Source organism: Polypterus senegalus, chromosome 6 (genome assembly GCF_016835505.1).
Source record: "Polypterus senegalus isolate Bchr_013 chromosome 6, ASM1683550v1, whole genome shotgun sequence".
Lineage (NCBI taxonomy): Eukaryota > Metazoa > Chordata > Cladistia > Polypteriformes > Polypteridae > Polypterus > Polypterus senegalus.
Genome location: NC_053159.1, coordinates 60844500 through 60861706, shown reverse-complemented (window position 1 = coordinate 60861706; position 17207 = coordinate 60844500). Strand labels below are relative to the sequence as shown.

At 35.5% G+C, this 17207-nt stretch overlaps 1 protein-coding gene across 2 annotated transcripts in view; it reads right to left on the bottom strand.

Annotated features, from left to right (window-relative positions):
- The window catches only part of plod1a (procollagen-lysine, 2-oxoglutarate 5-dioxygenase 1a), a 71068-nt gene extending 54234 nt beyond the window's left edge, over positions 1 to 16834 (bottom strand). The window contains exons 1-4 of one of the 2 annotated variants that reach the window (XM_039756086.1): positions 16558 to 16834; positions 10762 to 10853; positions 9656 to 9789; positions 9408 to 9571 (exon numbers count right to left, since the gene is read on the bottom strand). In XM_039756086.1, the coding sequence (XP_039612020.1) occupies positions 9408 to 9571; positions 9656 to 9789; positions 10762 to 10853; positions 16558 to 16651 (484 nt within the window). In that variant the 5' untranslated portion in view covers positions 16652 to 16834. The remainder of the gene's footprint in view (positions 1 to 9407; positions 9572 to 9655; positions 9790 to 10761; positions 10854 to 16557) is intronic. The other variant, XM_039756085.1, reaches the window with a different exon arrangement.
- Between the last annotated feature and the right edge of the window lie 373 nt (positions 16835 to 17207).

The window sequence follows — 17207 nt, the reverse complement described above, 5'->3', positions numbered from 1 at the left end:
CCAGGTTTTGTTATGCAGCATGTTCATATTTGAATTTGTATAATTTTGACAGGATATATTTTTATGGAGAGCAAAATCTTTTGGGATATTTAAAATCTAAGTTTATTTTTTATATAAAATTACATAAGAGTAAAGAAATTTGAATGTTTGTTCTTTTAATGTTTACTTTATTTCTAACTTGTATAATTTAGACAGGATATATTTTTATGGAGAGCAAAATATTATAAGTTGTTTAAGGTTTGAGTTGATTTATTCAGGAATAATATTCCTGTCTGTTTTACCATTCCTACCAAAGATATTTCTGTCGACTAAATAAAAATTCCTTCTATTTAAAATTTAAATAGAACTTGAACAAATACGATAGTTCATAATATCCACGCAGACTTGCACGTAAGAGCGGTGTCATCCGTTTTAACAAACAGCGTATTGCACTGATCCGAAATAGCTGTGTGTGTATATATGTAGATATGTATGTATATGTATATATATGTTTATATATGTGTGTGTGTATGTATATATATATATATATATGTATTTGTGTGTATGTATGTATGTGTGTATATATATGTGTATATGTATAGATATGTATATATATATGTTTGTGTGTGTGTGTGTAAATATATATATATATTTATATTTATATATATATATATATATATATGACAACAACACTCATCACTCACAACAGTGACAAAACAATTACATTGACAATCATGTTACGTTATTTTCAAAATGTTTCCTTTTCTTTTCACTGCTTCTTTAACACACTACTCTCTAAGCTGGTATTTTTAGTATATATATATATATATTATATATATATATATTATCACTGTGGCCTGCTTCTAAATAAACACATACATTTTATTTAATTATACCACTGATTTGCAAATTGCTATGTGCAAGAGGACAGTAGAACATTAGAGACAGAATGCCAAGAAAGAGAAGGAACTGATGATACAGTGGCAATAAGTACATGGTGGCAGTGTGAATGCCTTAAATGGATGCCAGCTGTATGTTATTTTTACTTTGTTTATATGTTTGAGCCTTTTGAATAAAGGGTGAAAATTAACGCTTCATCTGACAGCCAGTTGTTTTTGCCAATATGACACCTCCCTATAAAACAAACTGACAGAGGGTGAATGGGCAGCTGAAAAAAATCCATGGCCGTTTCAGTAGTGCCGACTGCCCAATTTGAAAACTTGCACAAAGAAGTAACCTGTGTAGGCTAAACCTGCAGTCTACTATGATATACTAATGACAAACATAATTTCTTGATAAGATTCCTAGGCACGTGTTGAGCATCAAGGTAAAGAGTAACTAACAAGTTCTAAAAGGATAATCATTTTTCAAGCTGATGTTATTTCTTCACAAACATGGCATACTGTATATGCATTTTACACTCTAAATTGTGTTCTAAAATTAAGTGTTTTCTATAAATTTTTAAAAATATCTTTCACACACTTGCACTTTACAATGGAGATTATGGGGCATGGGTCACCACTAGAAAACAGAATCTTAAAAATTTACTAAATATGTCCAAGGCAGTTGTTGAGTATTGATCCACGCTTTTTGATTACACATACATTGTAAAATAATTTATGCATGTCATTTTTGAACAAAAAATTGATATTATAAGATTTAGCCATTTTAAAAGGAGACACACCTCATCAGCGTTTATCTTCTTCCACATTAACCTTTCATCACCCTGGGGTGTGATTTCCTCTTTAAAGGCAAAATTATAGTAACCTTTTAATGTCACATAGTTGGCTCTGTTTTGATTTACTTCTCTATTTATGTGAGAACTCACACAAGCAAACAGAAGATGGTATCCTTACCACAAGAAAAATAGTACCAGGAATATGCAATAAAATGACTATTTCCAGATCTCTTTTTTTTATCAAAACCATGCGTTGGAAACACCAAAGATATGTTTTCCTGTATCACATTTGCCTCTTTATAGGCTTTAAGCTTCTAGGCTTTCTAGCAGCGTCCCATGTCCCATAGTCTCCTATGTAAAGCACAAGTGAGATTAAGAAATTTTTTTAAATTTATAGAAAAAGCTTAATTTTAGAACATACTTTTGCATGATAAATGCAAACTTTTCATGTTTGTGTAGAAATAACCTCATTGTTTTACCGAACATCCTTTAAGATGCTTTTGATACAGGTGGAGCTGTTTTCAATACTTGCAAATGTCCCTAGTGTTTTTAACCATTTCTTAGTATTCCTACTACCGCATCTGTACAAAAAGTTGAATGTACATAATTGTTTGACATCACATATGCAATGGTTTTAAATTCTTTGTGACAAGTGGCAAAAACCTGTAAAAACTAACAACACATCAATAAGTCCAAGTCTCCGTTCACTCAAATCTTCAGTTCTGTCCACACTATCATGTTTTCTTTCTCTGTCCATACTGAAACACCCAAAAACACTTGTAATTTAGATATTTGCCTAAGTCAGACACATGGGCATTGGGCGGAAAATCCTTGAAGGGACTGTGTAGTGAAAAATTCAGAACCTTGAGAATCCAAGCAAAATGACACTTTTTATTGGCTAACTAAAAAAATTACAATATGCAAGTTTTCTAGGCAACTCAGGCCCCTTCTTCAGGCAAGATGTCCCTGAGTTGCTTCGAAAACTTGCATATTGTAATCTTTTTAGTTAGCCAATAAAAGGTGTCATTTTGCTTGACTTTTCACTACATTCATAATGGCTAACACGGTACAACACCCTAGTACTACAGAACCTTGTGAAAACACATTCATCTGTGTTTTATGCACTTTGAGGCCATCAGTATGCACATGACTCTAATATAGTGTTTCACAGTACAGTATATAGAAAACAGCAGGAATTTTTAAAGGACCCAGGCTAATTGTGCTATGTCACATCTATTCGCTGATTACATTTGAAAGTAACGGTCTTCGGAATTGGCAATAGTCATGTTGTCATTGTGTTAAACACTGTAAATGTTAAAGCAAAACATACAAAAAAAAAAGATCAGCTTTTTGTTCATTCATGCAAGGATTCATTATAAGTAGTTGTGATGGTCTGGGTCAGCTCCACTCCCCCTGGTTGCTTTTTTGGGCTTTTCCAACCCAGCACCATTGATAGTTATGTACCGAGATGTACTCCCTGGCTGCACAACAGGACCAACCCTCAGCACCATCTTGAGTGCAGGCCACATTCTCCATTCCTGAGGCTCACATTCCATTCTGCCTGCCTCCGCCCATTCACACTGGCTCTCTCTTGTTCCTACCCTTCTCTCTCTTTTCCCATCTTTAACCTCCATCTCTGTTTCTCTTTCTTTACCCGTCTCTCTTGTTCATCTCTCCCTTCTTGTCCCCTGTAGGCTCCTCTTATCTTGGCTTGCCTAATTGGGCACAGGTGTGATATACAACTCTGTCCAAGGTAAGAATGAGGCAAATAACTAAAACTCGCATTCGTACTTATGTGCACAATCAGCCAGACACCCCAACCATCCCCAGAGCAGAGGATGCTCACACACACTCACGCCTGACTGAAGCCTACACTTCATTGGTCATGATTATTTATTTAAAATCTGACCAACGTCATGGAGCACTTATAACAGTAGTACATAGCAAACAGAGCACATCTTGCATCAAACATTTGTAAAACTTTAAAAACTAAAAATTAATAAAAACATTTATACCCACGTATATACACTCACCTAAAGGATTATTAGGAACAGCATACTAATACGGTGTTTGACCCCCTTTCACCTTCAGAACTGCCTTAATTCTACGTGGCATTGATTCAACAAGGTGCTGAAAGCATTCTTTAGAAATGTTGGCCCATATTGATAGGATAGCATCTTGCAGTTGATGGAGATTTGTGGGATGCACATCCAGGGCACGAAGCTCCCGTTCCACCACATCCCAAAGATGCCCTATTGGGTTGAGTAATGGTGACTGTGGGGGCCATTTTAGTACAGTGAACTCATTGTCATGTTCAAGAAACCAATTTGAAATGATTCGAGCTTTGTGACATGGTGCATTATCCTGCTGGAAGTAGCCATCAGAGGATGGGTACATGGTGGTCATGAAGGGATGGACATGGTCAGAAACAATGCTCAGGTAGCCCGTGGCATTAAAACGATGCCCAATTGGCACTAAGGGGCCTAAAGTGTGCCAAGAAAACATCCCCCACACCATTACACCACCACCACCAGCCTGCACAGTGGTAACAAGGCATGATGGATCCATGTTCTCATTCTGTTTACGCCAAATTCTGACTCTACCATTTGAATGTCTCAACAGAAATCAGAGACTCATCAGACCAGGCAACATTTTTCCAGTCTTCAACTGTCCAATTTTGGTGAGCTCGTGCAAATTGTAGTCTCTTTTTCCTATTTGTAGTGGAGATGAGTGGTACCCAGTGGGGTCTTCTGCTGTTGTAGCCCATCTGCCTCAAGGTTGTGCGTGTTGTGGCTTCACAAATGCTTTGCTGCATACCTCGGTTGTAACGAGTGGTTATTTCAGTCAAAGTTGCTCTTCTATCAGCTTGAATCAGTCTGCCCATTCTCCTCTAACCTCTAGCATCAACAAGGCATTTTCGCCCACAGGACTGCCGCATACTGGATGTTTTTCCCTTTTCACACCATTCTTTGTAAACCCTAGAAATGGTTGTCCGTGAAAATCCCAGTAACTGAGCAGATTGTGAAATACTCAGACCGGCCCGTCTGGCACCAACAACCATGCCATGCTCAAAATTGCTTAAATCACCTTTCTTTCCCATTCTGACATTCAGTTTGGAGTTCAGGAGATTGTCTTGACCAGGACCACACCCCTAAATGCATTGAAGCAACTGCCATGTGATTGGTTGATTAGATAATTGCATTAATGAGAAATTGAACAGGTGTTCCTAATAATCCTTTAGGTAAGTGTGTATATATATATATATATATATATATATATATATATATATATATATATATATATATATATATATATATATATATATTTCACTTTACTACATTGTACTTTTGTGTCTCTCTCTGTCCTGTAATATTGTCAGCTCAGCTGCATTCTACACCCATCCATTTCATTATTTTCTTGTTATTAATTTTGATGCAGAATGCACTCCTCCTTACTGAACAGTTTAAGTAATAAACATTGTTAAGAAGCTGTCAAATTATTTATTTACAAACTTATTTTCAAGGAGCTCTGAATTTTTTACTACAACAGTAATGCTGTCAGCCACAGGATTTATTATTTATTAGTGCCACTGGTAAATTATTTCTGGTATGTGCATGTATGCAGCATTCAAACAGTACAAAACATAATTTAGATGGAGCTCAGCAAGCACCATGGAAAGCAACTCTTCTTTTTTCCATTAAGGGTGATCAATCAGGGAATGAGACATTAACATGAAAAGAATCAAATCACGAAAGGGCTATAAATAAGCACAAACCAATCAGAGCACAATTAAGAGTATTGTTTTCGGAAAATTATGTTTTCACCTGTACACATTGAAATGCTGAAACTTCATTTACAAAAGTATCCGGCTCTGGAGAGCCTTTTTATAAGCCTACGTTTTCAGGAATGAAAATGCTGGGCTAATGTGGATGAAAGGCAACAACGGAGACAAACCTGTGTTTTTAAATGAATACATGGTAGTAACCACTCCACTATGATAAAGCTAAAGGTCTGTCACATCTCTAAAAAAAGAAAAAAAACTAATATTGTAAATAATATTAGCATGGGATTAATATTGGCATGAGAAATGTGTGCATTAACACAGAGAAAAACTGAGTGTAATTGTAAAACTGTAATGTACTGTCTATACCTGTAGAAACAGAAAGCATTATAAAAACAATCTGATATTATAACTTATGTGAGTCTAGAAAAAAACGAGATGTTGCAATAAATAGGAATAGGCATCAGTATTTTAACACATTACTTTACTATTATTCCACTTAGAGAACAAGCAAAGATTCAAAGCTCACCACCAAAGGAAAACTGTCAGTGACATAATAAACTCTAGCTTTTTCTAAGATGGCAGGAAGTTATAAAATGGTCTTAATAACTACTGTAGGTCTGTCATTGTTAACCTATTATGATCTATGTCATTGGTAGTCCTCCTGCCCACTAATTTCCAGATAAATAATGACTGTTGTCAACTAGATTTCCTCAGCAAATTCACTTAATCCTCATGTAGTAGATGTAACAACCCGACTAACCCCTTCACATGTATGTACATAATGACATTAAATTGTATCTCCACATTAAATATACTGTAAATCAGTCAGTACCAATATACAAATATTCTGTGAGAAGAAGTGGTTAATGAGTTATTAATCCACTGCTGACATGGCCTACAAAACGATTACTAACAGTGTGTTGAACTGTTCCCTATTTTCTAACGTAAGACAGCAAGCATCAGCTTTTGCCACATAAGAACAGTATTAATATTAAGAAACAGTACCTTGGAACAAGAAGGACAGAAAGGTAATTTGTAATACAGTAATGTTCAAAGAAATGGAAGGGATTTATGAATGAGTACTGCACATCTTTGCATGTTTCACATTAAGTACTAGAAGTAGCAATGATCTCCTCATTTGTGTTTCTCGTTTGTTTTACTAGCAAATTAAACCTGCCTTCCTGCCCTTTGGGTGTACTTAATGTGCCAAATTAAAAGGACACAAACTGCAAAAGGTTTTTATTTGCAGATGCTGTTTAACACATTGTACAAATCTGCCAGATAGGCTCTATGTGAGCTAAGTAGAAGATTTCAAAAGAGTTATGCTGAATATGTCTTTAAAATGTCAGTATCATAAATCAGATTCTGCTGATGGCTGAAGTTACATTTTACATTATCAATAGATGCTGTTGATAAAGGATGATTAACTATACAAATCTAGTTATAAAGTTTTAAATTATTTACTCAATTAATGAAAACTTATACAGAGAAGTCTAGAATGATATTAAAATTATTAATTAAAAATATTATTTTAGTATGAATATCCATTCATTCTTTCATTTACTCACTCATTTTCCACTGCTTACCTGAAACCAGCTCGCGGGGTTAACAGTCTTAGCAGTGAGGCCCATGTGTCCCTTTTTCCAGCCACACTTACCAATTTATACTGTAGGATCCCAAGACATTCCCAGGCCATCTGGGAGATATAATCCTCCCTGTGAGCCCTGGGGCTTCCTCGGGGTCTTCTCCCAGCTGGTCATGGCCAGAACACCTTTTTTCTCTTTTTATATTAACCCCCAAATAAACTTGATTGGATTATGTAAATTTGACGATGTTATATAATATAAGCTCCATGTTTAAGGAAAACTAAACATAATATTATACACAATACCTTTCTGAGCACAGTGAATATGTTCTTTGTCTGTCTTCAACTCCAGGGAATTCCATTAACCTACTCTTCCTGCTTACAAAACCTGTAATATCTCCATCTATTAACTGCATTCAAAGTTCAGGTTACAGATTAAAGTTTTGATTAATTGCTGAACTAAACGATTATGGTACTTCTGCAAGGTCATGCAGTACCCTTTATGATAAACTACTAATTACTATTTTTTATTTATCGTGTCTAATAAATAATGTGCTTAGCATGCTTTATAATGGTAAAAATTATTAGTTAAAATATCCGATAGCAATATTAAATTTATCTAGGTGCAAATATTCTTGTAGTCTCGAATTAGATTGCAGACATTTAACTTATGTTATATTATGTAGCAGAGATACACAATGTGTTTTTCTATTTTGCGCTCTAACACAGAAAGGCCTTAGTTATACAAAAAAGTTTTCCTGAATCAAAACCAAAGGAAAAAAAAAACAAAAACAAAATGCCAATTCAAAGGTTCAAGCAAAAGATCTAAAGGCAGAAGGCAAAGTAAGCATTTTAAAACTATTAAACTATTTAAGTTTAAATTCAAGTCCAAGTTAATATGATGGCACACTGGTTCTCCAATTTTCTTGAGTCACCTAAACTTGATGCTACCCTATGGTGTATAAGAAACACTATCAATGCAAATGCAAAATCAAATAAATAAGTTATATTTTATATGTAACATATCCCCAAAAATGCTGCAATATCAGCTCAAAACAAATTATAGACACTACAGTCATTTAAGAGTTGCAAAACACCACATTATTATATTCTGTACTAGGGGACTCTGCCCCCCTGCTCACTTCGCTCACCAACCCCTGAGTGGGCGCTACATGCTAGCTACTTCACGGCTCTGCTGCTCGCTTATGGGGAAGCGGATGTACAATTTAAACAGATTGTTATTTTCATGGGAATTGTTGCATATGCATAATAAAACTAACTACTTTACATTACAGCGAGTAATTAACCATAGTAAAAAATAGTAACATGTAATAAAATGAAAGAAAATCATGTTTCATGTTGAGTTAGAGGTATTTGTTACATTATACGTTTTCATTCTGTTTGGCTTTGAAATTAACAAGCAAATACTTGTTAAACTTACACTTTTACTGTAAAACTCCAGTAAAAACAATATTTGGAATTAACTTTTTGTCAATACTGCTTTGAATTTTGATTCCTTATTTGGAGTTACATTGTGACAATGCAAAATGCCTGTGAGTGAATACCGTTTCTTTCTTTCTAATAAATAAACTGACTTTTTAGAATGTTTTTCCCTGTGATTTCTTAATTGCCATAGCAAAAGCTATTCTAACAGGAAACTATAAACGTTTTAATACATATGGCATATCACGATCTCCTTTGGTGTCTAATGTTATCCGCAGAAGACGTACTACATTACCTTTCTTGTCGCCTGTTAAAATTTAGAATTGTTTGACCAATTCTGAATGCAACTAATCTTGCCCTATTGCATAGCCCATAACTCATACATAAATTTCGCAATAACAATACGATACATCCTTCTTTCAACAGTAATTTGGCCAGTTGTAGATATTCTATTGGATATTGTAACATGATGTTTTCATCTTCCGCACAATAACCACCAACTGTTTCAGCATAGTCTATTGATACATATTTAACCAATCTGCCATGTAACCGATCGACAATTTTCGCATTAATTCGTATGACTTCATCATTTCTCTGTGCTAGGATTGCCTCATTTCTTTTGTCGATAACCCTTCAGGATGAAATTCGTCAATAAGATTTGGACAAAATAAGCCTTTTATTGGGAACTTAAAGTGAGGAAAACATAAAAAATCATACGAGCTGAGAGCACAGAAACTGTATCTGACAAAAGCATTCACACGAATGAGTGGTGTGAGGATCCTGTTCGTGGGCCGTTAACCGTAAATGGTTGAGAGGAGAGCGAGACTTGAAAAAAATCTCTTGGCAATTGTCTTGTCTCGTCTCAAGATTTTCTTTTATAAAAGAGAGATATCATAATTTGTATTACTAAAACTGGCTATTATGAAGAAATGCCCTACCTGCTGATGAAAGGAATCTCTTTCCCTCTCGGACATGGGGATACTTGTCTTCCAAATGACGATTTGGCCAAATAAGTGTCTCAGCAGAAAACACCACATTATGCTTGGCTTGCAGAAATTTCTTCAATAGCTCTTTTGGACCCGATGAGAAAATTACATCATAACTATACAGGGAAAAGATGAAAGCATATTAATGATAATTTACTACTTAAAAATACATCTGATTTAAGTTAATAAGAAACATATACCTATCAATGAACAAGATGATCTGGTCTTCTTCATCCAGATTTTCTAAAGCAGACTTCAAGAGTCGCACCTTCTGACCTCCACCAGGGGCTGTTGTGTAATCTCCACCTCTCCATTTTTCTCCTCTACCCAGAACCTGTAAACACACAATATATTACAGTGTTACAGACACATTTTAAACATGCATAAAATTTTTAAAACACACTTTACGTCAAATTATAGCTCTGTCTTTTGTCATCATTACCATGTGAAAAATCTAGTATGCAAGAATGAGATATCGACAAAAGAGACACTAGAATTAAGTGAAAGGTCTCTACATTCCAAAACAAATAAAACTGCTTATAACATCAATTCAGCAAAGATAAGCATCTCTCTCTCTCTCTCTCTCTCTCTCTCTCTCTGTCTCTCTCTCTCTCTCTCTCTCTCTCTCTCTCTCTCTCTCTCTCTCTCTCTCTCTCTCTCTCTCTCTCTCTCTCTCTCTCTCTCTCTCTCTATATATATATTATTTTTGCCAAATCACTGCTACAGAGATTTGTATAACTTATTTGAACTTTACTAAACAATGGAGAGAGTCACTTAATTTCTGATTTACATTTACTAATTCAATTTTATTTCAGCTGTGTAACCTAAAATAAGTGAGTGAATTTGTAGAGTACAATGTGAGACAAGTTTACTCTGCTAACTAGTGCCTGCTGAAAGAAGCAGAGAACTTTATTGAGTAGCAATTTATTTAAACAACATATACTTTTTGTTTAACTTGCCCAGTAAATACGTACACCCAATAGTGATGTCAAACATATGAAACCTGTTATGATATACTCCCACTAATACTAAAATGGTTGGCTGTGCATTGCTTAAACTTGTGATGTCTACAGCCCATTAGTGGGGCTTAGTTGGTTTCTATAGCATGAACATTAAACACAGCTAAAAGTATTCATCCACATTTTTTTTTATTATCAATTGTCAGGATTCCAGTAAACGTTAAATACTCTTTTCTAAGATTACAGCAAAAACAAAAACAATCATGCCTTCAGCCATTACATTTCAGCTCCTTAAAACTACCATGTATTTTTTTTAATTCTGTTAAGTCACAGTGTCAGCATTTTACCTTTAAAGTATAATTAAAGAATTTCGCTGATCTCAAAAATCGATTGAATCCTTCAGTCTCTCTTGTTGCCACAGTCAACACGAGTAAATTTTCTGAAAATTGAAAGTAAATAAAACAAAAGAGAGGGAAGAAGAAAGTAATTAAATAACAGAGATTGGAACATATCCACTTCAAGAAACATATAGAAAATCATTTAACATTTAGAACATAAAAATAACCCTACTGACATTATTACTGTAAGCCTATATTTATCAAATGGTATATTATCCATTATCAAATGAGACTAATCCAGTTTAAGATCGCTGGGAGCTAGAGTTTATCCTAACAGAGACCAAAATTAATATGGTGCTAGTCCACTGCCTAGCGCACATACCCCCCACCCATTAGTATTGGCCAACTTAGGGTTGCCAGTTAACATGCCTACATTTTGTAGGAAAATTTGAACACTAGCACATGGACAGAACATGGAAACACCATATAGACATTAACTGGGCCAAAATCTAAACCATGAAGCTATACAAAAGAGGTACTAGCCACTGTACTATAATGTCATCCTTCAAATGCAACATGAACTGTTTATGTCACAATATGCATATTTGAAATGATTTAGTTCAATTTGTTTCAATGTTGTGTACTTGTACTTTTTATTGGTCAACATAGAGGCTAAATGAAAAAGTTATTCGAAATATCATGTGTGAAAAAGAAATTGCCTCTAAAATACAAATCCAAACCAACTATCTAAAACCTTAGGGGTTATGCAGTCAGACTTTACTTTATTCAACTTGTGATCTTTGTTTTAGTATTTTCAATTAATTGTAGCTAGCTAGTCTACAGGTATAGTTTAAGATCTTCAATTAAAGAATGTAGGTATTTTCTTGCTATTTGCAGAGTTAATAACACATAAATATTTTTTCTCACAGATTTAAAGAAACATTTATCTCATTCACTGTTTCATCTCATTAAAGCAGTTCCACGCAGTGGTTTACACTAGAATAATATCATTAAGTTTTCAACACACAAATAATAATAGTCTCATGCCTCCAAGTAGTAAAACATAATGGGAGCATTCAGTACAGAAAGAAAATAGATTTGGTCACATAAACTGAAGGACACTGTACCTACTTGAGAACAGGAAAGAGAAAATACTCCCTACCACTTTACACATTCTGAAATCGAATTGATACAAAAGGAGTAAACACTTCATTGTGTAACATCTATACAAGCACATAAGGAACAACCATACTCCACACAGAAAGCAGCCCCAGTCGTAAATCCATCCAGCAGCCCCTTAGCCAGTGTCCTCCTATAGAGTGTGACGGGCGGCCAGGTTCCATACACGGCCAGGATGCCCCTTTTACACTGGATTCGGGGGAACACCCATGGGCGTCACCCTACGTTCCCCGGAACACTTGGTGGCAGCCCCCCGGGTTGCATCAAGGCCACGATGGTGGAACACTAGAGCTCATCTCTTTTGGGCTCCATGGCCTATGCCCAGAGGAGCTGCATTGCTTAACGAGCCCATGTGGGCTGGACTGCAGCCACACCCAGAGGTGCAGCCTGAAGTAGGTCAATGAGCACCTGGAGCACTTCCGGGGCTGCTATAAAAGGAGCCTGCAGCCAGTACTCGTGGAGCCAGAGTCGGGACGAGGGAGAGAAAGCTTAACGGAGAGGAGTGGTGGTGGTGAAGAAGAAGAAGAAGAAGAAGAAGAAGAAGAAGAAGAAGAAGAAGAAGAAGTAGTATTTGGTCTTGTGTTTTTGTTTGTGGGACTGTGTTGTGTCTGTGGGGATGGGGAAGGCGTTGCCCACAGGCGAAGAAATTGCAATAAAACATTTATTTGTTTTATCAGTGTGCCTACCGCATCTGTGTGTGTCGGGTCAGGTGCCAATATAGCACCTTTCTGTTACAAGAGATTCACAAATGTGAAACATATGTATATATCTACTCTGAGCACTAGACTCTTCTTAATTCATATAAATTAGCTAAAAATTCTGAATGTTAACACCTGCTATTGTAAACAAGAAAACAAATCTTATCATTTAGTATGGACTTTTAACTGATAAAATATTAATGCAACAATTCCAGGTGTAAATATCCCAAATTAACTAATGTTTAACCAGTTCCAGTCTCAGAAAAGTATCAGACATACCTGCTGAATATTTTGTTGGAAGCTAGCATAAAACCAGTGTTTCCCATGTCAGACTTCACTTGTCTTATATATAAGTATGTCAGCATGCTTTAATACTTAATTGGAATCTCAACACAAATAAAATGTATGATTTTTCTTATGCTAATATTAAAAGAAATGAAAAAATTCATAGTAAAATGAATAGATACATCCATATATCAAATATTGCTTGTATTTTACATTAGCATTCACATCATTTATCTTTTTTAATGTTTAAATTATGTCAGTCAAGCTCCATATGTGCAAAGCATTCAGTCATTCAACTTAAAATATTTTATTGAGCGCATCTATCTTGTTTAAAATTATCCAAAATGTTTTCAGGACAAGATTCAACCTATGAATGTTGCAATCTAGTTCCAGCCTCACTGGGACCCATGTTCTGGACATGCATCAAATTAACAAAATTTTGGACAAAAATCTTTGCTTGCCTATCAGACAGCTTTAGCCTCACAATCACTCCTAACCCATTAACAGCTGTGTTTACTGTACTCCCAGATGGCCTTAAAGTGGAGAAAGACAAACAAACTGTAATTGCCTTTACTACACGACTAGCATGTAGACTTATCTTGCTCAACTGGAAGAATCCCACCCCACCACTCATAAGTTAGTGGGTAATCAAGGTTCTATACTACCTGAAATTAAAAATAAATCTAATTCTCACTTAGAGAATCTGTTCACATTTTTTTTCAAATATGGCAAGGTTCTAATCAATAACATTTTAGAAATGAGCTTCCATTTCGGTGGAAAATAATACCTTCTTGCTCCTTTTATAGAGTAGCTTCAGTTGATAGCTCCTCTTTCTTTCTATTGTGTGGGGGGTTAAAATTTTGCTTTGACTTGTTATATTTGACATGACTGTATGAAATGTTATCTGTTCCTAACTAAAATCAATAAAAATATAAAAAAAAAACAGAAGGAAATTCTGTCAATCTTGCCTCTATCTTACATATGTTATTGCTGTATATATATATATATATATATATATATACAGTATATATATATATATACATATACATATATACAGTACACACACACACAATCTGAACACCTACTTAAAAGATTATTTTTTCTTAAGAAATGCTAACAAATACTTTATAGGTCAGAGTGATCTTAAAACATGTGGAAAGTGAGCCAGATTGACTGAAACTCACACCAGACACATTGGAGGGTTTGAATCCACCAGGCTTCTCCTCACAATCCTTTCATTATTTGGTCCTAAACAAAAGACGTCTGTTATAAATGTTAACAACAGATAGGCTTCAGTTCCAAATGCTGTTTTCATGGCCATCTCACTGTGTTGTAATTTCTACCTCCGAAATCTGAGCTCCAACCGTATAGTGTTCCAAGATTTTTTTCTCAATCCAATAAGATAGCCCATCAAAGATTTGTGTTAATTTAGCTGCTACCAGATTAAAGGTAGCATTAATAAACTGACATTTTAATTCTGCTTGTTATCTAATATAAAAAACATGCCTTAAGCAAACACAAAGAGGAAAATATACCCAGAAGCACAGAAGTAATTCATTTTTACTATTTACAGTAATAGTCAAAATGATTATTGCTAATATGATAATAACTGTACATTTACAAATTATTGACAACCTCCCCACTGGTAATTACAATTTGATCTGCTTTTCAGATTACTTTTTTATCTTGAAATTGAGAATGTATCATTAAGTCTCATAAGGTGTCATATTTTCAGAAAGTACCAGCACACAAAAATGATGCTACATAAGCAATCTCACCTCTGTAAATATACATTTTGTATTAACATTCACACTATAGTTGAAGTCAGCACAACTTTTCACTAGTTTTCTGTTGGTGGTACAGTGTCCTGCAGAATCCCAAAGCCAAGCATATTAGGTTAACTGAAGGCTCTAAAATGGTGTGATATGGGAGAGCATTAATGTTAGTGCAAATGTGACAACTTATCAAGGGATGTGATCATTATAGTTGCAGGACCAAATGGCCCTTTACTACAAAATGTAAGTACAAATAATGGACAAAGAAATACTGGAAATTTCCTGTTTATAAATTGCATAGCTCTCGGTGCACACATTGGTTTAAATTTAATGAAGCAGAAACAGACATTGCTAAAATCATAAAAAACTTCATATGTTTTCAGAGAATACTCCATCTTCATGTTATTCTTAATCACAAATGACAATTAATTTAGTAAACTAATGAAGAGTATGTGTTTTAAAAGCCATCATTACCTGTCTGCTAGTGCCTTTCTTGCAGATTTAAGTCAGATCCTGGTAATTCTTTTAAAAAAAGAATAATCCAGTAATATTAGTAAGATTATCTGTACTTCTTTGAGAGACTGGAGGACAGCTTCATTTAAAGTCAATTATGTAGGAGAAGCAAACAAATCTAAATAATTATTATACTGTATATAAGTGCATAATATAAAATGCACACTATATACTATAGAATGCATATATATATATATATATATATATATATATATATATATATATATATATATATATATATATATATATGAAAAATCGCAATGTCACAAACACTTTCAGTACACATGTGCACTGATCCTATGACTGCTAGCTCAGATCCGTAGCTATGCCGTCTGAATTGGGCATTTTAGACAAGTGACCCAACTTGAAGTAAAAATCATACAGACTTTTCGAGAAAATCTTTAACGCGATTACATTTTGGGATTAAGTGATTGCGTTATTTTACTGCCAAATACATGCATGACTATGACAATTTCTTTAACACTCCTAGATCCGTTGTGTTACTCGACTTTTATTTGCAGTACTTTGTAAACACACAAGGCCTTACTCAGATTTCTGCTGCATTTCAATGCTGGGAATTAACATGCAAATAGAATCTGACACTGTTAACTTTAAATTTAATGCGGATGAAAGTACACTGAATATGACGATCAGGATGTGGATAAACAGAATATGCTGATGAGGGTTTAGATTACTGCAAGTTTACAAAACATAAAACGAGAAGTGAGTTTTGTAACCGAGTTTTTAAACACCCTAATTCAGACAGTGGACGACTGCATTTCCACCCCCACCCCCTCTCTATCCACGTCAGCAGCTTAGAAATCCTGAATATACAGTACCGTACTTTTTTCTGCTGAATGCCTTTCAATGCAGGTCGCGGTATAAGTGCCGTTAATGTCTTACAGTTAATGTCGCATTGTATCAGTCGTGACTCCGAGAGCCGGGCTGCACCCAAACCAGACATTTCCAATTCCGTTGCATTCATCCCGGTTTCCATGCTTCTACGAAAACACTCAGCTAACAGTAGTTTTATTGGACTCCGTGCACGTGGAGTCGCGCGTTTTCATTACACAATGTTTACCTGGTATATCAAAATTTAAGATAAATCAATACTCTCCTTTGCTGGCGCGTTACCATGGGCGACGGCTAACAATTTAAAATGGTTTCTGAAACATTTCGTAATGGGAAAGCGAGAGCTGCAAAATCTTAAATCGGTTTACTTATCTGAATTTTGAGATTGTCAACCTTGCCAGAAGACTTCATAAAGTGGCAGGCCGAGTCGCGTAGCCGTTTTAAAGTCGGAACTGCGCTGTGTCTAGTTTGGGTGAAGAAAAATCTGCGGATGATATTTGTACCTTGAGGTATGGCTTTCTGCGCTTCCCCACCAGCCACGACAAGGAAGATCACAAGGACGCTGGTAAAGACCCCAACTAAATACTTCGTCTTCATCTTGAGTGGTCGTTGGTCCTGTCTGCTCTACTAAATACACTTTAAAAGACCAATTTTCGATCCTGCTTTCACCGCACTCTTATAGCTTCTGGGCCCTTCTCTTCTCCACCCCTCAGTACGCACACGCACGCACACATACACCATTAGGTTTCTGTGTGACTGAACAAACACCACTGACACCCCCGGCACAGGACAGGAGGCGGATGAGACCCCTGCAGTTATAACTTTCTCACTTAATAGTTGTTAGGTAACTGCTGACCGAGATCAACCTAATTACTATACAGATCGAAAGATCCCTGCCACGCCGTGCTTTCCCCAGCATTTTAATTCACTCGTTTCCGTAAACCAAGTGTCTAAGAGAGGTAAAAAAAAATTATCTTTGCGGCCATCAGCTATACTTGTATTATGAAACTGCACTTAATACAAATTTGTAACCTAAAATCATTATTTATCTTTCACATTTTAAACTCTGAGTTATTTGTCAGTGTTGGTTTATTTGCTTGCTTTTCAACTCAAACAAGTTCCACTATAATGTAAATTTGGCACGTATGTGTTT